Here is a 22,855-nt window from a genome sequence, read left to right on the forward strand (position 1 = left end):
CAGCATCGATTTATCTCAGCCTCCAGTGATAGATCTGAGCTGCAACAAGCTGGAGGCAGTGAGGCTGGGTGGACGCATGTCAGGGCATCCTCTTGACTGCTGGTGGCATCCCACGTCAGTGTCCTCTCTGGGCCACATGCCACCACCTGTGCCTCTCCCCTGGGCCAGATCCAAATCCAATCCAAATAAGCACTTCCTCCCACCCACCTTCGAACTTCTTAGATTCCTCTCCTACGAAAGCAGACACATTCTCATCCGTAAAGTCCCTACTTTCCCTTCTTCCTGGTCCCTAAGCAACAACTGCCCAGACCCCTTCCCACACCCCCCACACACAAGCCATAACTTCCAAGTCTCTTCCAGTGAATTGGTATTTTTCTCACCCCTGGAATTCCTGTGAAGAAAGGCAGTTACTTCCCCACCCAATTCTGCTGTGGCTTAGAGGGACCGGGAGGGAGAGTCGTGTCTGGACGCGGCGGGTAAGGGAGGGGAGGAGAAGGGCTTGATCCTCCACCCTGGGTTGAAGTTTGTTGCCCCCACATCTGCTTTTTGTTCCTAAGCTCTAGCAACCTGACCAAGCGCTCCCTGCAAGGACTGCTGTCTCGTCCACAGCCTCCACTGTGCATTTAATGTTTCCTATTCCACAGGCCCGATCCCTGTGTACTAGGATAATGTGGTTCTCGTTGTGCTCAGAGATCATTTGCCCTTTTCCTAACCTTGAGATACGAATCACAAAGCCTAAGAGAGCCTCTGCTAACCTTTTAATTTGCTAACGTTTTAATTTTCTCTTTTATAAGTTCTGGGTTTCTCCAGCTACTTTGGGGAGGGAGAGGGAGATGGACGAGGGTCTCCCCACTGCAGGTTCGTCACTGCTGTAACTCACGGCGGCCTCCCTGATCCCACCCTCTGCTCTGCGTCATGCTTGAGCCCAACAGACTGATGATCTCAACCAAACTGAGCTAATCCTGGAGTCTATCCTCATGGCACTCCCGCTGCCATGGCTGTACCCCGAGGTGCCCCATTTTATAGGTGAGGGACCAGAGGCTGAGCCAAGTGGCCTGGCCCGCACAGGGTCACACCGCTCCTTCTAGTCTCCTGAGCCTGTCTTGGGGGCTCGTTGGCCCTGCTCCCGGAGCTTTGGGAACCCTCCAGCTGGGGACAGGAGATGTGAAACTCATGAGTGTTGGGAAATCACCGAGGCCTGGGGAAGAGGCAAGGCGCCAGCCTGAGGCAACAAGCTTCCCCTTGCATCAGCTGCTCGCTGCCCTTCTGAGGAATGGGCCTGTGCTGCTGCGGGCAGGGGGCATCAGATGCCTGCCTTGTGCCAAGTGCTGTCACCTTTTCTGAGCTTGTTCAGATGGACAACCCTGCTTGGTCTTTATGGGAGGCAGACCACAGGGAGGAAACTTCACAGGCTCGGAAGACAGACCTGGGTTTCAATCCCGACTCCACCTCGGGCAACTTAGGTAACATCTCAGAGCCTCAAGGTGGCAAATGGCAAGGGACAGGGGTTCTGAACTCAGGTAAACTTTGGAGGAGACCTGGCTGTGCAACCTACTTGCCAAGTACAAGGGGCAAGTAGCTTCACCTCTGTGAGATGCAGTTTTCTCTTCTGTAGAAATAATAATAGTGCCAACCATTAAGTAAGACGATCAGTGTGAAGTTCTCAGCGTGCTCTCCGGCACATAGGAAGAGATCAAAGCATCGCATCTCTTATGGTTCTTATTGTCATCATTACTGTCATCCAGGTCTCTAAACTGCTGTGGCTACCTTCTAAATGAGCTCCATGGACTGTCCCTCTTGGCCACAATTATTGGATTATTCTTCTAAAGGAGTCTAATATTTACCTATACCTTCAGTACAACTTCTGATTTTCTGTAGGCTTTTCTTGTCCTGCAAAAGGGTGGACATCATTTAAAAATATATATATATTGGCCAGGCACGGCGGCTCACGCCTGTAATCCTAGCACTCTGGGAGGCCGAGGTGGGAGGATTGCTTGAGCTCAGGAGTTCGTGACCAGCCTGAGCAAAAGCGAGACCCCTGTCTCTACTAAAAATAGAAAAATTAGCCAAGTGTTATGGCATGCACCTGTAGTCCCAGTTACTGGGGAGGGTGAGGCAAGAGGATCGCTTGAGCCCAGGAGTTTGAGGCTGCAGTGAGCTGTGATGATGCCACTGCACTTTACCCAGGTGACAGAGGAAGACCCTGTCTCAAAAAAAAAAAATGTATATGTATAGCTTCTACTTTTAAGGATAATCTGGACTATTCCCTTCCACAGGTGTTGTGTATTTTGAGAGAGATTGATTCAGGTCAGGATCACCCTCCTGTGTACTCCCATCTTCCAGGGCTCTGCTTAAATACCAGTTAATTCCATGACATCTTTGATTACTCTACTTTGAAGTGATTTCTCTCTCTCCCTCTCTTTTCAAATGGCTTTGTATCATTTGCTGCTATGCTGGTGGTTTGAAAGACGAAGTGACCTCTTTCACCAGTGATGCAGCTTTTGAACAGCAGGTCTGAGCTTTAAACAGCATGATCAGTTACTGAGAGCTCGTAGGTACGAGGCCCTGTGAGGAGCACTTGGTCTAGGCTACCTTGATGAATGCCCCCGGCACCCTCTGAGTCAGGTTAACACCAGCTTGCATTTATGACCCACTTTTCAGGTGCAGGGCCTGGAACTAAATGCATTAAGTTGACAAACTGCTAGTGAGGCAGGTATACTTGGTGACAAGGGGGCTCCTTAGAGTATGCAGAAGATGGAAACTTGCATGGCCAAAGATGTCCTCGAAAACCTTCAGGAAGGCACCACCTCAAGGACCAACTCAGTAAGGGCAAGAGAGCTCAGTTCTTTCCTCAAGCACCAGAACAGATGGGTGCGTGTGCGTGTGTGTGTGTGTGTGTGTGTGTGTATGTGCGTGCATGGAGTATTAGATGAAGTAGCTAACTTGTGTTTAGAGGTTGGCATGTTGCACAAATATAGGTGCTTTTAGACACTGGATCTACTTTCCGCTGACAAGTTGCTCAGTTATGAGAAGTACATGGGTCTGAAATGGACTAAGAAAACAGCAGATTCCCGTCTCCTATCTCCAGGGAATGTGCTCTTTGTCTAGAATATATGGTGGACTCAATAGTGAATAGAATATACGGTGAAAACACAGTGAATGGAATATATGACACCATCAAGAGCAATCATTAAATTTCCGGCTTTTTAATTTTTCTTTGTAATGTTTGTCTAGTTAAATGCAATTATGTTTTCTATGTGCATGAGGCATTTCCTCTGTTTTCCCGTTTTACAGATATGGAAACTGAGGCTCCCAGAGTTTAAGTCCTTGCCTAAGTTTGCACAGCGCAGAAATGGTCCCAGCAGAAGTTGAGCCCTGTCAGCCCAGTGCAGCGCCCTGTTCAGCCCTGGCTGCCTGACTCGCTCCCTTGCTGAGGTCGCTCTCACGATGAACTGTAAAGAGGCAGCTGATGGAATCCCAACTTTCGATGGCATCTGTGGGATGGGAGGGGAAGGTGGTAGAAATGCATCAAAAGGCCAGCAGTTCACTGATGTGGGAAATTGTCTATATTTTAGGTCAATTGTCAGGACAGATTTTGGTCTGCATAGACCCAGCCGAGCAGGAATGTGGTGCATACATATGGTTGCCAGGAGATTTAATGGAAAAATACCTGGGCTCACATTGGAGTTTAAGTCCCCTTCATTGTCCCCCTACTAGGCTGGAGTGACTGGGGCCAGTGGGGAATTACCAAGCCTGTGGCTCTCGCTGCATCTCAAGCCCCCAGAGCTGGGCTTCCTTGTTTACTTATTTAGAGCTAGCAGAGGAAGTGGTAAAGGAAACTAGCTGAGTCGTTTTCTGAGAAGAGACCATATTTGTTCGCAGAGGAAGCCGTTGCTTTCTGGGATCTGGCTACAACACAAAAGACGGTCTGCTCCAAGAAGGCTGTTCCAGAGGTTAGCTGGGAGTTGGAAGAGCCAAGGACGCCTCCGAGCTCTGGATCTGGGGTCCTCTGTCTATGGGTGAAGCGCCCATGCCCAGCCTGTGAGCTTCCTCCTGGAGAGCAGCCATGGCGCTGAGGAATGTGCCCTTTCGCTCAGAGGTCCTGGCCTGGGACCCTGATAGCCTTGCGGACTATTTTAAGAAGGTGAGCCTGGACTTTTTGGTTGGGCTGGTGGTCTTGCCCTTGGTGGGCTGGGCAGAGGCTTGCAAATAGAATCGGGACAGAACGCGCGAGGTGTATAAGATAGTGATGGAACTAACAACCCCACAGCTATCTTACCAGTTGAACGAGAGCCATGTAGACCACTGAGTTTTCATGGCAATTAGTTCTGGACAGAAAGGTGGGAGGGGGAGCCCTCACGCGAGTGTGTGCCTACTATGTGCTGGGGTCTGAATTTAGTGCTCTACAGGCACTGGCCCACTTAACACTCCCCACTGTCTTGGCTGATTAATATTGTCATCCGTCCCCTCAGCTCAGCTGCAAAACCAGCTCCGGGGAGTTAAACAGCCCAAAGCCCCAGAGACCATAGGTGATAGAGGCAGGGTTCAAGTCACGCCTGTGTGGCTTCAAAGTCCATGCCCTAAGATGCAGAGAACTGCTAAGGACATCAAGGCTACTTACCAGAAAGGGGAGATGTGGAGTCCTGGGCTGGGAGAAAGGACAGGCAGGGTGGGAGAGCTATGGTGGGCAATGCCAGACGTGGCGTTTGGGCATTCTTTGCACATGACACAAGAGAAGGGTCCCCAAGCTCTCACATGGGACAAGGTCTCATTAGAACTTTATGAGAGTCTCATGAGGCAGGCCAGAAAACTGATACAAGCCCCAGTGTGTAGCTAGGGAAACTGAGGCCCGTATACCCCTGTAGGCTTAGTCAGGCAGAGCCAGAGCCAGGCTTGTGGCAGAGCTGGGACCAGGGTGTTGCTATCCTATCTTCCAGGCTTGGAGGAGAGGCTCAAGGATCCCCAAGCTTGGTCATCTGCCAGTGGGGACCACACACCTGTGTGGGCAGATTTCAAGCCACATGACTCAGTTAGGAGCCCTCCACCCCTGTCCATGGGCTAAGATGCTTTGTGAGGGATGTTGGAGCTTCCAACACCCTCACCCCTGCAGGCTGGCATCCGACTCAGTTACTAATCCAGACATAAAGATGAGATTCTAAAGCTAAGACCTGAGAAGTCATCTAATTCGACTTCCTGTTTTTCCTGGGAAACTGAGGTCCAAGGGGCTGAAATAGGACACATAGCTCCCTAGGACACAGCCGAGCCTGGAGTCTGCGCAGTTCCAAGGTCCTTACAGTCACAACAGTTCTTCCCCAGCCTGCAGAAGAAAATGTGTACATGTTGAACTGGGTGTGGCAGGGTAGGGGCACAGCCCACAGATCCTGCTACTTGCCATGTTTTGCGAATTTCATTTCTGTTATTTTCCTTCTACAAGGTCATAATAAACTTAGGTTTCAGCAAAGAATTTTGCACAACTGGCTTTTGAAGGGTGTTTCTAAATACTTTCCTTAAATGTAGACCAAATAAGTTGGGGCAACAAGGTAAAATTTGCCAAGATGGAATAAGGTGGCACGTTACCTCCATAAAGAGAGGAGAAAGGGATTGGCATGCAGAGAAAGCCTGCAGGCAGGCGGAGAGGCACAGACAAGCCCCATCTTCCAGCGTGACCAGGGGATTCATACGACCAGTGAACAACTGAGAACCTAATGGCACAATTCCCGTCAGTGCAGGGAGATGGACTACAGGTCAGGGATGATCCAGGGGGACATCTCTCCGCCTGAGCTGGGGGAAGGGAGAGTTTTCTCCTTGGAGATGGCAGAGCCTGGGACAAATCCATAGCACTGGGACAGGTTCCTGCTCCTGGCATAAAAGGATCGAGGGCAGGAACAAGGAGGCTGAGGGCAAGATCCTGGGAGTGCCAGCCGCACCCTCCCCGACTCGGATAGAGACCCTTCAGATTGTGACCACCTCCTCCCACCCCACCAAGAGAAAACACACAGAGAATGGACCGTGGGGTCATTTGGGGATGGTTCTTAGCGACCAAACCTGCCATTTAAAGGACCAATCCGCAGGCGCAGTTTCTACTGAAGTATTGGGGTCAGTCCACCCTCAGAGACACCGCCCCACCCAGCTCTGGAGTCAGAAACCTTGGTTTGAATCCCTGCTCTGCCACCTGCTAGCTTGGTGGCCTTCCCTTAGTTATGTCTCCTCTCCTTGCCTCAGCTTCCTCTTCAGTGAGACAGAGATACCAACAATAACTGACCCAAAGGGGTGCTTGTGAGTATTAAAGCAAACAATGGTGTGAGGCACTCAGCAGACAGAGGGGGCCTAATTCACGTTCATGTTTGATCTTCCTCTGTTCCTGCTTTATTAACTGGCCCCGAGCTGCGGACACCCATGCACACTGGCGGGCGTTTGCGTCTTATTGACCTGATATGTGTGTCTCAGCCTGTGTCTGGAACGTAAGCTCCTGAGGACTGAGATCGCATTTGGTATTTCTTCAACCCCTCTGATTCCCTTTGACTTGGCAGGAGAGTGTCCTTGGGCCCTGCAAGGGCTCAGAGCCACATGTCTTGATCTCAGTTGGGATCTCAGCTTACTGTTTGACTTTAGGCCACTTCCTTTCCCTCTCTGGGCCCCAGTTGCCCCATCTATAAAGCCATGTAACTGCTCTAGACCAGTGCCTACCATAGCTGGACGCTTGTAAGAGTCATCTAGGGTGGTTGTTAAAAATATAGATTCTAGGCCCACAGTTCCAGATCTTACTGGGGCCAAATAAAACGTCTAGGTCCCAGTCTGCTGGGCTTTCTGTCCAGCTAGATGCAGTCAGCACTCTGCAAAATCGGAGATTTATCTGATAACGATGACAGTGAAAATGATGAATTACAGGCAGTTGACTATTCCCAGACCTGCTCAGCCCCCCTGTGTGGAGATAAGGGTGTACCAGGCCCGGGAGATGCTGCTTGCTTTCAGCATCGACCCCTAAACCAGCTTTCTTAGTGTGATGTGCACCCACCCTTCCAAGCCAAGAGGTCACAACAATTGTGTTTACTCCTTAGGTTTGTTGGCCATAAGATGAGAACGTAGTTTTAAATTTGCCCCAAAAGAAAACCGCCGTGAACTGGGGTCCCACCCCTGGGGGAGAACCTCAGATCCTCAAGGACAAACATTTAACATTAAATACGCCTGTCCGGAGCATCGAACTTAGAGATATTTCAAATGTGAATGCTTCTTGTTGTGGACAAGACAAAATGGGCACTTCATGCAATTGTTGATTGGTTTAAGAAAATAACCAAGACCTTAAAAATGCTCATTCCAGTGGCTCCTATATAACTTTATTCTGAGACTTTGACTTAAACAATTTATCTTAAATAGGGAGAAAAAAATGTGCAGAATAATATCCATGCTGTTCAATATTTTGTTCTGGATGACGTACGAAGGTGCACTTTCACTTGTTAATTTTACTGCTGTATGTGAATAACACTGTTATTAAAAACAAGAACATTCCTGATAGAGATACTAAAGACTTGCTCCAAAGCCCAGTTGTGACCTCTGTCACCTACCACCCATGGAACCTTATTAAGCAAGTTACTTGACTCTGTGCCTCTCCCTCCCCATCTACAAAATGTGAGGATTAAATGGCTTAAGACTGATTTGAATACTTGGGAACAGTGCCTGCCTTATAGAAAGTGCTCAATAATTATTAGCTGTTTTTAGTTATCACTGTTGAAACAGCAATTTGGTAAACAATCTAAAGGTCCAGAAATAAGGAAGCAATTAAATAATGTTGAAGCCATTAGAATACTGTTCAAAACAGGTTTGTATAACACTAGGCAGTGCTTAGAGTATCATTTTAGGTAATTTAAGGAAAAAAAGTCAGGAGAACAAGATTGGCTGCAAATCATAACCTCAAGTGTGTTTAGAAACAAGCTGGGAAGAAAGCATTGACGGAAACACATCACGGCGCTCACTGGGGTTGTGTCTGGGTGGGATTTGTTTTCTTCTTGAAGCTCCTCTCCACTTCCTAAGGAGCACGTGGCCAGAGCTTTGTATGCCTTGAAGACAGTGTCTTCATGGAGGGCTTGGCCCCAAAGCCTTAGAATGAGGCAATCTCTCCATTTCAGGCAGTCCCTAGGGGGTAGTGACAGCTGGGTTGAGTTGGGGACAGGGCCCCTCTGTTAGCCAGGAGCGGGGAGGGCGGGGGGACTGGCTAGCCACAAGTACCACAAAGTGTTAAGCTTCTGGGGCAGGCGAGGGAGGGGAACCAATGGCATCATGAGCCTGAGTGGCGTTGCTGACAGCACCTTCTCCCCCGCAGCTGAACTACAGGGACTGTGAGCGGGCAGTGAGGAAGCACCTCATCGACGGCGCTCGATTTTTGGTAAGCTCTGCCCAGTGCAGCGTCTGAAACCGAGGATGCTCGGTGCTTTTCCCGTGGCTGCAAGGCCACCTGGTCTACCCTGTCCCTGGGGACGCCCATGTCAATGCCTGTCCCCAGGGGCCCTGGAGCAGCATCTGCCTTCTCCAGAGTCTCCATAGGGCCCCTCTCTCACCACCTCTCAGCACCCTCCTATTCAGACCCCTCTCAGGTCTGTCACCGATACCAAGACACAGTTAGAGGAGAAGGAGGAACCCAAGTACAGTTGGGAAAAAATCTGGAAGATCTCTTCAAACGCCATCCACACTTTGAGAAGCCCGAGGGGATAAAATGATCCTATCGGAGAACAGATGATTCTCACCTCCAGTTTCTCCCTCTGGAGAACATGCCCACTGAGAGGAATAAAGGCCGGAATCATCTTTTTATTTCAATGACTTCTCTCTTTCTCACTACCAAAACTCATAGTTGATTCTGTGTCAAACATACGAGTGACATGGCTCTCTCCACTGTGTTATCATTCAGAAAGCTTTCAGTCTAAGACCAAGCGGCAGGCGTATAGTCAGCACTAAGCCACGAAAGGGAAAGGGACGCAGCTCTAATGCTGGAGACAGAGGTACAGGATGTGGTCGGCGGTGGTCTGAGCATTTTCCCTGAAGTGACACCTTTTCCCTCGGGTTAAGAGAGACCCTGACGGGCAGCACCAATCCATCCCTTCTGGGCATGTTGCTTCACTCTTTAAAAAAGAAATGCAAACAGGGCTTTAAAGGTCTCAAGGGGCGGGTGCTCCTAATCTGGATTCAGAGTAGTGAGGAAGGCACGCGAAGCTGTGATGGCCTGTAAGTCAGTGAGGGAACTTGACCCTTTGACTTCAGGCCAGTTGGAAGGGACCAGAGAGTTCACAGGCTCCAGTCATTCAGGCAGCAATCCATTTCTTATACTGCATCCCTGCTATCAACATCTGCTTGAATTCCTTCAGGGACGGTGAGCTCACTACCACCCATAGTCATCTGCCCCTTTCTGGGCAGCTGTGAAGTCTCACGCTGAGACTAAACCTGTGCTCCCATTGGTCTGAGTTTTGCTTTCAGGTGCCGTGTAAGACGTGTTTATTCACTGTCCACCTAAATCATTCGTTCATCCACCCATCCATTCACATGACAGGCATTTTCCTGAGGTCCTTGCACATGCTGGATCATGCCAAGTGCTGGGGATAGAGAAGTGATTAAGATGTAATTTCTTGCCTTCTAGAAGCTTGTTTTATAGCAGAAAAGTATCCCCAGGAAGGCCTCCAACCACCTCTTTGCGGATGAGGAAACACACGCAGAGGTGTGATGTGATTTGTTCTATGTCACAGACCTAGTACTTGAGCTAAAGCATACATTTAATTTAGTCTAAAACTGTTTGAGCTTATAACAATGTTATTTATTTATACTGAGCTTTGAGTCAATAGAATTCCTGGAGTTTTATCATTACTGTTCTTGCAAATTCCTGCTGAACCCGAATATTTCATCCTGGTGCCTTTAGCACTGAGAACAGAGACTTACCATGTTTGAATAAAAAGGGAGGGTAACATCTTTGAGGACCGTCCTGCTGTGGCCCCATTGCCCTCGGTCACCTTGAGCAAGCCCTTTCCTCCCTGAGCCTCCCTTGCTCCCTTCTGCATTGGGCCGGGTTGTAGCGGATGCCGGCCCCTCCCGGCTCTGGGATTCCCCCAACACTGCCCCTGTGGGTGTCAGGCCTGGGAGGACAGGGTCATGTCCTTGGTCGAAAGGTATTTTCTGAGCAGCTATGTCTCCTCTATTTCAACCTCTGGGACTCGGCGGTCCCTCAGAGAACGCAGCACGTTCTGCTCATTGTGTGAACAGGAAGAAAGTGGGGAGACAGGAGCCAGGAGAGCAGGGAGCAGAACCCAGGGCCCTCCCCCCCACAACTGGGGAAGCCCATCATCCACCCCAGCTGCTCTGGGGACAATTTTGGACTCCTGGTGTAAGCTCCAATTACTTGTCTTTCACTCCTCCCAGCTCTGTAATATCCAGGGCCAGGCTGCTATGCAAGGCAAAAGTGGAAGGCCCTAGTTACTCCTTCCTGCCTGCCTGCCTGCCTTCCCCTCCCTTCGTTTTCTTCCTTCCTTCCTTTCTTTGTTTCTTCCTCTCTTTCTCTTTCTCTCTCTTTCATTCTTTCTTTCTCTCTCTCTTTCTTTCTCTCTCTCTTTCTTTCTCTCTTTCTTTTTCCCTTTCTTTCTTTCTCTTTTCTCTTTCTTTCTTTCTGTCTTTCTCTCTCTTTCTTTCTCTCTCTCTCTCTCTATTTCTTTCTCTCTCTCTCTCTCTTTTTCTCTTTCTTTCTTTTCTTTCTTCTTCAAAGTAGGAGCAAGGAGGCCCCTTGAATCTGTCTTGCTGTCATTTTTGTTTTCCGTTAAGAAGGACAGAACCTTATCTGGTGGAAAATAGGGGCACTATGCTGCCAGAAGTGTAAAAAGAGAAGGAAATGTGCTTGAAATCTGTGTCAGTTGGGAAGGGAAGGCATGTGGTTCCATGTCACAGAAAGCTGACCACAGTGGCCTGACCAGATAGAGGTTGGTCTTTCTCAAGTCATAAGAAATGTACAGATGGGTGCTCAGGCTGGTGCGCTGCTGAAGGAAGCCATCTAAAACCCACGTTTCATCCAGCCTGTGGAAAAAGCCGACAGCTCCTGTCCGGATGGCTGAGAGTTGGCGACTCCACCTGTGGGCATCACATCTGCGTTGCAGGCAGCGGGAAGAGGGGAAGGGCAAAGAGCGAAAGGTGCATGGTGAATGGTAAATGTGTGCCCCCTTTTTTCAGGAAAGTAGTAAATTTTCCAGAAGTTTCATCCAGCAGACTTTAGGTAATGTCTCACTGGCTGCAATGGAGTCACGTGACCTCCACCATCTGCAAAGGAGTCTAGGGAGTTAGATGTTTTGAAAAAGTATGTCTAAAGCCCTGAATTCAGGACCTGTCGTAAGGACAAAAGAGAGAGTGGACATTAGCAGGCAAACAGCAGTGTCTGCTATGTTGCCTCTCCAGGAGGGCCCAGTTTGTAGCTTTGTCCTCTCTGTGTCCCTCTTCTGGACACCCATAGCATATAACACTGCTGCAAAGTCACAGACTGACTCCAAAACCATCACACAAGCGACCCAGAGTTTGCTGAAGGTTTTTGAAAGTGGTGGTGGGGGGGCGGGGGCGGGTACCACACACAGCAAAACTCTCCAGAAATCCTCTTTCGACATCTCTCATCTTTCCTCACCATTCTTGTCCCAGTTCTAAATGTCGTTCTTTTTCCAACAACCTGCTCCTCTGTGTCTCCAGCCGTGCTCACCTCCGCCTGCTCCTCCACCATGTTCCTGAAATTCCCTCAGCTTATGTTCCCTGCTCAGCACGACACAAGCTGGCAGCCAGCTGCCCGGTGCCCAGCTGTCATCCCTCTGGCAGCTCCAGGAACCTTTAACTCGTCATGGCGCCCTCTGAACATGAGCCTCAGTCCCCTCCCTGACAGTAGCATAGCTCTGGAGGGAGGAGATGCTGCTGCTCAATGACATTAAAAAAAAAAAAAAAAAAACAAGAAGCAGAAGAGGTTAAGAAGCTTGACCAAAAGCCTGGTGCTCTCGGGACTCTTGGCTGACTCTCCTGACCTTCCCCAGCCCTGCCTCCCACGGTCTGGTAAGGCGGGTGGGTCCGAAACTGCTCCTAGGAGCCAGGTCAGATGGACCCGATAAGCACGTTGCCAAGATGCCCCGGCCCAGCCCCTGTGCCAGCTGAGCTCAAAGGGAAGCCTGTCCAGCTCTTCCCAGCGGGCAGCAAACAACCTGGCAGGCAGCTCTCAGCACAGAGGAGGAAAAGAAGCAAAAACACCTCCAAGACCCAGCCAGACCCCCCCCCAACCTTCCACCTCCTGAGGTAGTGATTCCTCGTCTTCCTCCCCAACTTCTCAGTCGCACACTCTGCCAGGCACCGTGCCAGACCCATTACATACACCACCCCACTCAATCCTCATGCCCCTGAAAGGTGGGTGTTATTATGAATATTATAATGATCTCCATTTTACAGATGAGGAAACTGAGGCTTAGAAGGGCTGAGTGCGAGCCCAAAATAAGACAGCTGCCGAGTGGATGAACCAAGACTCAAACGCAGCCTGTCCAACTCCAGAGCCCCCACCCTGACCACCAGCCCTGACCACGGGCCTTGGCTAGAATGGCCCGGAGCCCCTTCTCTGGCTCACGCTGGCTCTGTGGAAAGCGCGCCCACCCTCTCTTCTGATCCGCACACTGGCAGGCCCACCCTCCCCCTGCCTTCAAGATGTCTTCTGTCACCCCCTCCCCCCACCTCCCCTCCAGCTTAGGCCACGGGGACCCCCAGAGGGCTCAGACCTGAGAGGTTTGCTGGGAGAAAAGAGACCGTGATGCTTTAGAGCAGAGTCCCAGCCCCCGCGCGTCCCCTGCCAGCTGAAGTTCCCTTAATGTCCCTGAGCCTCAGCGTTCCAGGGACTGTGTTACAGATAGTCCCTACAGCACAGGGACGATGGGGGATGCGCTAAAGTGTAACGAGGCAAAAGCCCAGAGTCAGTACTTGACAAATCAGAGTTTCTTTCTCCTTCCCCTCTGGGTTCCCTCAGGAAAGCCTTTTTGTTGCACCCCCGTCTCGAGAGCTCCACTCCACCAGTGGCCTGGTGACAGTCTCAGGGGTGTGATGGCGTAAACGGGGCGCCGAGCCCTTCTCCAGGCTGGCTTCGCCACAGCTGGGCCACGTGGAGCCCGAGGGGCCCTGAAGTCTGGGGTGTGAGTTTAGGGAGGAGGTCACCACACAGCCAAATTCAGCCCACAGAGCAAGTTGTTTGGTGTAACAGATTTTGCTCTCATCGTTTTTATTTGGTTAAGTCAAAAATATTTGTCAACATCAAAAACTCAGAACATTTTGCATAAAATCCATATTTCAGGATTCCCTTTGGAAAAGTAGAGCCAGCAACGCCAGGCCCAGCCCACAGGCTTTTAGACAACATCTGGAAGCTGCCGGCTTTAGGTGGGTGGGCGGTATATGCTTCAGTTTGCCGCAGGCCCCACCACTCCCTAGACTGTTCCACATGTTACTGTTCTCGCCTGGCTCAGAGCCCTCCCTGCGGGTTGTAACCTGCCTGCCATGCATGTCTTCATTTCAGAACCTGACAGAAAACGACATCCAGAAGTTCCCCAAGCTCCGGGTGCCGTAAGTACTCCCCTGACTCCTTGGGCTGTTTGGGAAACAGAGGTCAGGATGCAAGTAGTCTAGGGGGGCTGGGTCAGTTACGTGTCACTGTGCGCTTGAAATAAGAAAGCAGGTGAGATGGCTGGGGACATGGGCAGGGTGTGGGGAAGGGAAGTTACACGATGAGTTGGGAAAAGGAAGTAACAGCTCCATCCCAGCTGGTGAGTTGGATGATCTTTGCCAAAGATAAGCCCAACTCTCAATGATGTTTTCACTTCCTCTCTTCCCATGGGTGCTTGGGCCGCTAAGAATAGCACCAGCACCGAGAGACCACAGGTTTCACTATGGTGTCATCATCAACTCTGTGATATCTTGAGTTTTTGTGGACCTTTGTTTCCAGCTCAGCAAAATGAGAGCTGAGCCAGATGAAGGATGGCAATGCGAATCGGTGTGCGTAAATATTGACTGCCTGGGAATGGCTGCCAGGGGTGTTGTGTTGAGAAGAATCCTGAGAAAATGGAGCTGCTGTTGATTACTCATGTCTGCCGTGGGTGCTGAAATGGCAGTTAGAGGATGCATATCATGCCATGCATTTTTCATCCCTCTAGTAAAGGTCTCATGTACACAAATACCTACAGGAGCCAGGCAGGAGACAGAAATATGTAAAATGAGCCAGGTTGAAAACACAAAGCCCCACTGATTTCTTTTGTTTTACCAGCATTGAGTAAAACGGTGGTAAATATTCTATAGGGAGAAATATTTCTCCACTATTAGAAAAGTAATAGCACAGTGATGATGATAAAAAGATAGTAGCCACTACAAAGCCTCATTGTTGGTGAAACATTAGGGAGTGGTGGGGATTGTGGCAAACCAGATATTATAATCTCCGTTCAAAGAGTGTAATAGCTACTGCACTCCAGTGTGGACCCAACAATGTCCAATCTTCAAATTTATCAAGAGTAGCTGGAAATATGGGCTTTATAGGATATATCTCAATTTTTAAATGTTGACTCAAATATTTTTAAATATCGTGAAACCCAAAGTAAACATACCTATAGGCTAGAGTTAGGCTGGGTGTTACCCATTTGAGATCTCAACTTGGACATTCTCTGAGTTCCTTTCCCTTGCTCCAAGGGTCTCAGAACTCACAAAAGGGAAGCAGACCAAATGAGTAGGAGGTTGGGAGATCTCATGAATAGACAGAAATGCCAGAGGCTCAATTAAAAAAAATATTTTTTTAGCATGATTATCAGGTGTCCCTTGTCTGGAAGGGAAAAGGAAAAGAGAGGAATAAGGATTTGCCTTAGGACGCTGCCTATCTCCAGGGAGGAATGTTGATGAAGATGGCTTGATCTTTCTGAGGATTTCCTCTAACCACATGTGGCTATATAAGTTTAAATTTAATTTACAAATCAGTTACTCAGAGGCACTAGCCACACTGTAATAGCTACATAGAGCTGGTAACTGCTATACCAGAGCAGATGTAGAACATTTCCATGATTGCAGAAATGTGATGCTCCAGAAACAAGCCACAGTTCTATGTAAAAGAGAGACCTTCCCACACAGGGGCCAGACCCAGCCTGCAGCCGTGTTAAGTTTAGTGTACGCTGTGATTTAAAATCAAGAAAAGTTTCACAAAATCCAGCTTCTTTGGAAACAAGTGAAAGAGGTGGTAATGCAGGGCCCACACTCTCGTGGCAGGAGTGCCTGGATCTGATGCCGGCTGCCCTGTTCAGGTGGGGTTTGTGCTCCCCGTGTACCACGGTCCCTACCGCGACCGAAGGGACGATCCTAAGGCACAGCAGGCATTTATATCCTGTGATAGGAACTTGGCTTTCTGACCAACATGAAGTAATAGGATCCTATTTACTTTCCCGCGTGAAACAACCAAATACCCAGGCAAGTATACGGAACAGCAGTTTTCACGACATTGGACATCAGACAAGGACAATGGAGAACAAAGGCGGCGAACCCTGTGACTGCTCACTGCTTGGAGAGAGTCTCCAGGCCATGGTGCAGGGGCTGGAAACACAGCGCTAAGCCTGGTGGACACCTTGAATTGAGGAGACAGCTGCCATTGCAGGCGTCTGCAGCTCATGGAGCAGGTGCCAGAGAGGAGTGCCCTGTCAAGTGTTCCGGAGAGGTTCAGAGGACCTCCTGCATCAGGGGCTGAGCGGTACCTGTGCCAAAGGAGACTACCTGAGCTCACAAAAGAACTACCCAGGAGGACTGGAGGAGCTAGTAGCCACGCATAGGGCTGGAAATGGTGCCTGCTCCTACTGGCCTGGTTGGAAAACCTCTAGATGCACAGTCATTGGGTAGAGTGCACAGAAGGATCTTGCCTTAATAGTAGGGAATTATTAGCCCTAATCTAAAAAGTTTTCTGGTCTTTCCTAGCCAATGTTAAAAGCAAGATTCAAAAGAAACAAATTGTTTCTCAGTAACTTAACTGCAACTCAAAACAAAACTTAAAACTCTTTATAGGAATGCAAAAATATTCATTACCCAGTGAAAGAAAATTCACAACGTTAGGCATCTAATCAGAGACTAACAGGCATGCAAATAAGCGGGCAAGTATGACCCATAATGAGGAGAAAAGCTAACACACCAAAACTGCCCCATAACTGCCCCAGATATGAGAATTAGCAGACAAGGACAATGTAACTGTTTCATATGTTTGAATAGTTAAATTCAGGCCTGGGAATCACAAAAAGACCCAAACAGAACTTCTAGAAATGAAGACTATAATATCTGAGATTAGAAATACACTGCTTGGGACTAAGAGCAGGTTAGATATTGCAGAAAAAAATAGTAATAAAAGAAACTATCCAAAATGAAACATACAGAGAAAAAAATCAAAACAAAACAATGTAAAGAGCATCAGGGAACTCTGGGACAACTTCAAGTAGCCAAATATATGTCTAAAGTCCCCAAAGAGGAGGAAAGAATGTGCATATGAGACAGGAAGGAAAGACATAAATAAAATATTTGAAGAAATAATGGCTAAAACATTTTCAAGCTGGATGAAAATTATAAACCCACAGATCCAAGAGGCTTAACAAACCTAAAGTCCAAGAAAAAAGAAGAAAAATACCCCAAGGTACATAATAATCAAATTCCCCCAAACCAGTGATGAAAAGAAAATCTTAAAAGCACTCAAAGAAAATAAGACATATTACAGACAGAGAAACAATATAAGGATCACGGCAGATTTCTGGCCAGAAACAATGCAGGGGAGAAGGCAGTGAGGTACTAAAAGTAAAGAACCAAAAGAAAAATATTGTCAATCTAGAGTTCAATACCCAGCAAAAATACCTTTCGAAAATGAAGGTGAAACAGAGCTTTTCAGATATATAAAATCTGAAAGAATTCATCACGAACTGATCTACACTACAACAAATGTTAAATAAAGTCCTTCAGGCAGAAAAGAAATGTTACCAGATATTAATCTGGATCCTCACAAAGGAATGGAGAGTGCCAGAAATGCTAACTATACAGCTCTCTCACTATCTATTTATCTATCTATCTTGAGGGCATTTGAGTTTGCATCTCCTGGTCCCTATACAAGACTAATACTTCATTGATACTTAATTCATTTAGTGAACTGCTACCGCGTACCTACAATGTGTTAGGCCTTTGTTAATTACTCAGGCTACAGAGAGAAGGGACCTGAGAATTCCTATCCTTGGGACACTCACATTCTCATGGGAGGGTCAGATATACAAACAAAGTAATTATACTATAACATATAATTATACTATAACAGTGCTGTGATATGTGCATATACAAGTACTATGGGAGTAGAAAGGCAGGAGTAATTTTCTCCACAGTATTCAGAGAAGACTTATGGAACAAAGGGACCCTAAGTTAAATTTTGAAATACGAAGGACGGATTGCAGGACATTCTAAGAATGGAGAGCCTGCTGCAAAGTCCCAGGGCACCAGTGTGCTTAGTGGAACTACCGGTGGGGCAGAGCAGCTGGGCCATGTGCCAGGGGGAACTAGAAGCAAAGAGGCCAGAATTACCGGTGGGGGTGTGCGTGCCACCATTTGTAAAGACCCCGTGAGCCATTCTAAGGATTCCCAGAGTGTGTGTGCAGTGAGTGCATCAGGGATAAGATCATGGTGAACCTGTGTCTTGGCTCTGTCCGGCACAGCGTGAGAGGTGATTTGGAGGGGAGCCCAGCTGGGGGCATGGGACAAGTTAGGAGATGGTGGACACGATCCCACCAAGGAGGTGGGAGCCTCCCCTAGGGCTGTGGCTGGGAAGCCAGGGGAGGGAGGGGCCTTAACCAGAGCAGTGGGACAGAGATAAGAAGGCACTTTCAGCTTGGAAGATCCTTTTTCATTGTAAGGCTAAGCTCAAGCAATGTTTGAGAGCCGGGAGCGGGAGGCGGGGCGAGCAGTGGCTGCTGGTTAAGGCAGAAGGGAGAATTACAAACACTCGCGTTGCGGGCGGGGTAGGGGCGGGATATTTCTTTAGCTGTTTGAAAACTGAAATGAAAACTTGGCCTGTGGTGGGTAGACAAGGAGGTCTGCCCGGGAAACCTGAGGGGTGGATGTGGGATTGATGGAGAGGACATCGAGGGAGGGTCCGGGCCACCCTGATCAGCGACTCAGAGAATCTCCGTCTCACTTGGCAGAAATATGCAATAAGCGCCAATCCCAGCTCTACTTCCAATGAGCCGTGTGACCCGGGACACATCCTAGACCACCCCCAGTTTCCTAGACTATAAAGAGACGGAAAGGGTGAAATGCACTCTACAGGCTTGTTAGTGTTAAATACTACCATTGTAGGTAATAATAGGTAGACAGGAGGGCTCAGTGAGAAAAAGGGCAGGCCCCGTGGTCAGACTACTTGTGAAACTCAATCCTTCCACTCACAAGCTGTGGAGGACTGTGAGACTGTGGACAATTATCTCAGCTCTCTGAGCCTCAGCTTCCTCATCTCTAAAATGGGGATAATAATAGAACCTACCTCAAAGGGTCCGTGGGAAAATCAAAGGAAATAATGGGGAAATAATAATATACACTGTTAGCTATTCTTACTTTGCATAAAATCCTGTTTAGCACAAATGAGAATTTTTTACTAATTATTCTAACTTGTTAGAAAGGGAAGGTTAAAGAATAGAAAGGGCATGGGGCTTTGGATGGGGCGATCCAGGTTCTGAGGCTGCCTCTGCCCCCTTCCTTCCAGTGGGACCTTGGGGAAGTGAATTCACCAGTCTGAGCCTCAGTTTCCTCACCTGTCGAGGCGAAGAGAACTAGCTTTCAGGGAGAGGAGAATAGTAAATGAGGCTGCCCGCATGAATTGCCTGGCGCTGCCCTTGACACAAATGGATGTTCAATACTTACTCATTCCCTTCCCTTGGACATAAGTTGATTTTTGTTTCTTTTGCTCATTACCCTAAACGGCTATGGAAAAGAAATTGTGTTCATGTGCAGCAGACCCAAACAAGATTACACTCCTTTGAACGTATCTATTTCTTTCCCCAAAGCTTAAAATATCAGTATTAAACAGATTTTGGAAGAAGCCAGATTCTGGTGAGGAAGGCTGTCTCTGTCTGCAAATATAGTCCCTCTCTCAGGACATAGTTGACCCCAAGACATCCCAATATTGTAATGGGGAGGATTTTTAAAGAAAACAATGAAGGCTGCCTTTACAGGGCCTCGGATAAACCTCACCTTGCAGCTGACAACGGTCTGGTTAAACCAGTAGAACACTTGTTAAAATCTGCTGGTGCCTATTTGGGGTTTATTAAAGCAGAAAATGTTATAAGTTTTACACTCAAATCCACAGTGTAATGTAAGAAAATAAGGAGAGGGGAGTGAAGAGTGGGTGGTGTCGTTCTCACTGGACCCATTGCCAATAGTGGAATTAGGCTTGGAGAATCCCAGATCCAAACACACAAGTAATGCAGACCTACCTGTCATTTGTCTGTCTTCCTGTAAGGCTGTAAGCCCCTTAGTGGCAGGGATGGTATCCTGTGTCATCTCCTGAGTACCTGCTTCTCTGAACGAGACAGAGAAGACGGGGAAGGTGTGGAGGGAGAGGGACCCAGAGGCGAATCGAATATTCTTGTACCTGTTGGAGAATTTGACCAGCAACTAGCAAAACTGAGGCTGTGACAAAGCTTGTCTCCAACGTGCTCCCTCCCTCTCCCATTTATGGGCTAACGCTGGCCGGGTCTCCAGCCCGCCTCCACCCCCAGCAATCTGCCCTCATCCAAGGTGCCTCCTCTCACCTGCCGTTTCTTCTCCATTGAAGCCCAGAAAACTCGGCTGAAGGCTCAGCTCCCCAGTAACACTGGTCATGCGGCCTTTGACATCTGACCTCCTTCAGGTCCTTACCTTCCTCATTGGTAAAAATGGGAGCAATCATACTTGTCTACCATGCAAGCGATTGTGAGGCTCCAGGAAAACATGACATGCAAGATTGTAGGGCGGGGAATGGGGTGGAGAGTGGGGAGACCACTCTGTGCCCTCAGATGATTCCTTCCCACCCCCACGGGGTCCTCTGCTGAGGCCAAAGGTGATGGTGGAAGGCCCCTTCCTGAGTCTCAAGACATCCGGGCTGTCCCCTGGCTTCTCGGGTGAGAAAGATGGAATTTGGAAGGTTTGGCTCAAGGAGATCGGTTTTCTGTTGTTGTTGTTGTTGTTTTTTTTTTGATATATTTTATTTTATTTTTTTGTTTTTCAGCTCATTATGGGGGTACAAAAGTTCAGGCTATATACATTGCCCATGCCTCCCCATCCCCTCGAGTCTGAACTTCAATTGTGTCCATTCCCTAGACAGTGCACATCACACTCATCATGTAGGTGTGAGGAGATTGGTTTTTAAAGAGAGAACACTTTTTTCTTTTAAAGGAGGATGGCGTGCAGAGCCAGGGCCAGTTGAAAGTGGGAATGTGTGCGGGGAGGGGAGGCGTGGATAAAGGTGACGTCGGAGCCCAGACAGGCAGCCACAAGACAGCGGGAGAGACAGTCCTGGGGGAGAGGCAGGACCACGGTTGTCCTGGGAGGGCCAGCAGGCAGTCTGGAATCTGAGTCGGGGAGCAAGCCTCCCACAGGGGAAAGCCGTGTACGAGGGAGAGGAGGGTAGTTGGTCCAAAGCTCTCACCATGCAAGCTGTGTAAGACATACATTTCCCATCATAAGCCAGTGTACAACTACACAGCGACAATGCAGGAAACAAAGACAGAATTTTCGTGAGACAGTACCTAGCCTTACTGGGTGCTGTGTGCTCCGATATTTCTATATTCTCTACCCCTTCCATGCCTCCCTCCTTCCCTCTGTCCCTTCCTTCCTGCCTTCCTGCTTGCCTGCCAGCTGCCTTTCTTTTCTGATACTTTTCTTTCTTACTCCTTGTGCATCAGCACAGTTGACCTCAAGACCCAGTAGTGCAGTTGTTGGAGCCCGGGGAGAACTGGGGGCTCCATCAAAGACCCACCGAGAGCCCTACTCTCCCCACTCCCTGCCTCACTCCTTCATCGTTACAAAGTTCCTTCTCCTTCTGCCTCTCTTTCTCCTCCTCTTTTTTGAAAACACAATCTCACCAGTGTCAAGAATAACTGGATTTATTCATCATAAAACTTTTGTGATCATAAAACTCGCCTGGGGGCCGGTTGGTGTTACTGCTCCCCGGGCCTCTCCCTGGAGAGTCTGATCGGTTAAGCCCAGGGACGGCCTGGTCACCCACGCGTGTAACAGTTGCACCCAGGCAGTGCCGATGGTCAGGCCTGTCAGGAATTCCCTAGTCAGGCCCAACCCCCTTATTGTGCTGATGAGGAATCTGGGGCCTGGGCAGGGCACCTGCCCTGTCTGAGGTCACACAGTGGGCACCACCCTTGGAGCAGGACATTGCAGTCAGACTCTCTGTGCCTACACGTTCCATAACTTGTGCATCACCAGGAGGGTCTCTAGACTGAGAGGATGAAGACTGGCCCCCATCATGCAGCAAGTTAGGGATGCAATTGGGCTGGGGCCCAGGTCATCACAGAACGCCACCTTTCTGCAGTGGCCTGACTTCCTCCTGTTGTAGGTCCAGCCCATTCCAGGGCCAGCTCATGCCTCAAACAAGGGGTATCAGAAAGAACTACTGTCTGTAGCTGCCTGGCCCTCTCCACCTCCTTCCCTGGTCCTGAGTGAAACCTGGAGTTTATGTGGTAGAGAGAGAATGAGTCACCTCCAGCCACTCACTGTCACTTGGTCCTCTGGGGGTAGGGTGCAACTTTGAAGGTTTGCACATGGCCATAGTTGCAGCAACCACCTTCCTGCCTTGCCCACCACCACTGCCCCCCTGTCTACCAGCCCCTGGCAGTGGTCTTGCGGGCTTGGAAGGTGTTGTCTGAAGCCTCTGAAGGAGGAGGACGCTGGGAGCTTGGGTGCAAGCCAACTGCAGGCCCCGTGCTGCCCGCTCTCAGCTCTGCGCCGCTCCTCTGCTGAGCCCTGCGGTTTGGCATTTCCTTCCTTCCCTGGTTAGAGCCCCAGCAGCCTCCAGCCTGGCTGTTAGAGATACTGGTGGGAGGTGACACCGCAGAGAGCAGGGGGTCCTTTCAAGATCCAAAGCAGCATTGTGAACTCAGCAGGGCCCAGCCAAGATGTGTGGGATGGGGGCGCTGAGGTGCGGTTCAGCCCACCTCCCTCAAGTCATTACTGAAATGTCATGTTCTCATTGAGGTCTGATCATTTTAAATGGCAACTGCGCCCCACCCTGCACACCCATCCCCTTCCCAGCCCTCACCACCGTTGTGCATGTGTATACACAGTGTAGACTTGACTTCAAATTTCACCTCCTTAAAGATGTCTCTCCACTAGCGCGCAATCTCCTGGAGAGCAGAGATCTTGGGTCCGTTTTCTTCATTGCTGTACCTTGAGTACCCGGCGGAGGAGTCCCTGGCACTTAGAAGGCCCTTAATGCGTATTGTTGACTAAACAGTGACCACCTGACATGGCCAGGATGCAGGACCTACAGGGCTCCCCTGCCCGCTCTGTAGGAGACCCTCCATCCGGCATCCCATCATCTTCTCAGACAACCACTTAAAGGACCCAAAAAGAACCACGTCTCGAGCACTCTGATGGCATGATCAGAAGGTGACCAGGAAGCCCCCACCCCTGCTTTAAACATCGCCCCTTCTGGGCAGTCACTGAAGTGTGAAATTGCAACAATGACATTATTACAGGGGATCAAACATTGCCCTTTCTCCTTCTCTGTCCCCGTAAGTCCCCAGCATAGTTGTGGACATTCATTCATCCTATCGTTCTAATGAGGTAGGAGGGTTTGGAGCCC

General features: G+C 49.1%; 1 protein-coding gene across 1 annotated transcript in view; it reads left to right on the forward strand.

The window, feature by feature from the left end:
• The first annotated feature begins 3,900 nt into the window (after positions 1 to 3,900).
• Positions 3,901 to 22,855, forward strand: part of LCP2 (lymphocyte cytosolic protein 2) — a 45,666-nt gene continuing 26,711 nt past the window's right edge. Inside the window, exons 1-3 of the mRNA XM_069483858.1 lie at positions 3,901 to 4,144; positions 8,318 to 8,380; positions 13,541 to 13,587. Of these exons, the coding sequence (XP_069339959.1) occupies positions 4,067 to 4,144; positions 8,318 to 8,380; positions 13,541 to 13,587 (188 nt within the window). The 5' untranslated portion in view covers positions 3,901 to 4,066. The remainder of the gene's footprint in view (positions 4,145 to 8,317; positions 8,381 to 13,540; positions 13,588 to 22,855) is intronic.

This window comes from Eulemur rufifrons, chromosome 10 (genome assembly GCF_041146395.1).
Source record: "Eulemur rufifrons isolate Redbay chromosome 10, OSU_ERuf_1, whole genome shotgun sequence".
Classification (NCBI taxonomy): domain Eukaryota; kingdom Metazoa; phylum Chordata; class Mammalia; order Primates; family Lemuridae; genus Eulemur; species Eulemur rufifrons.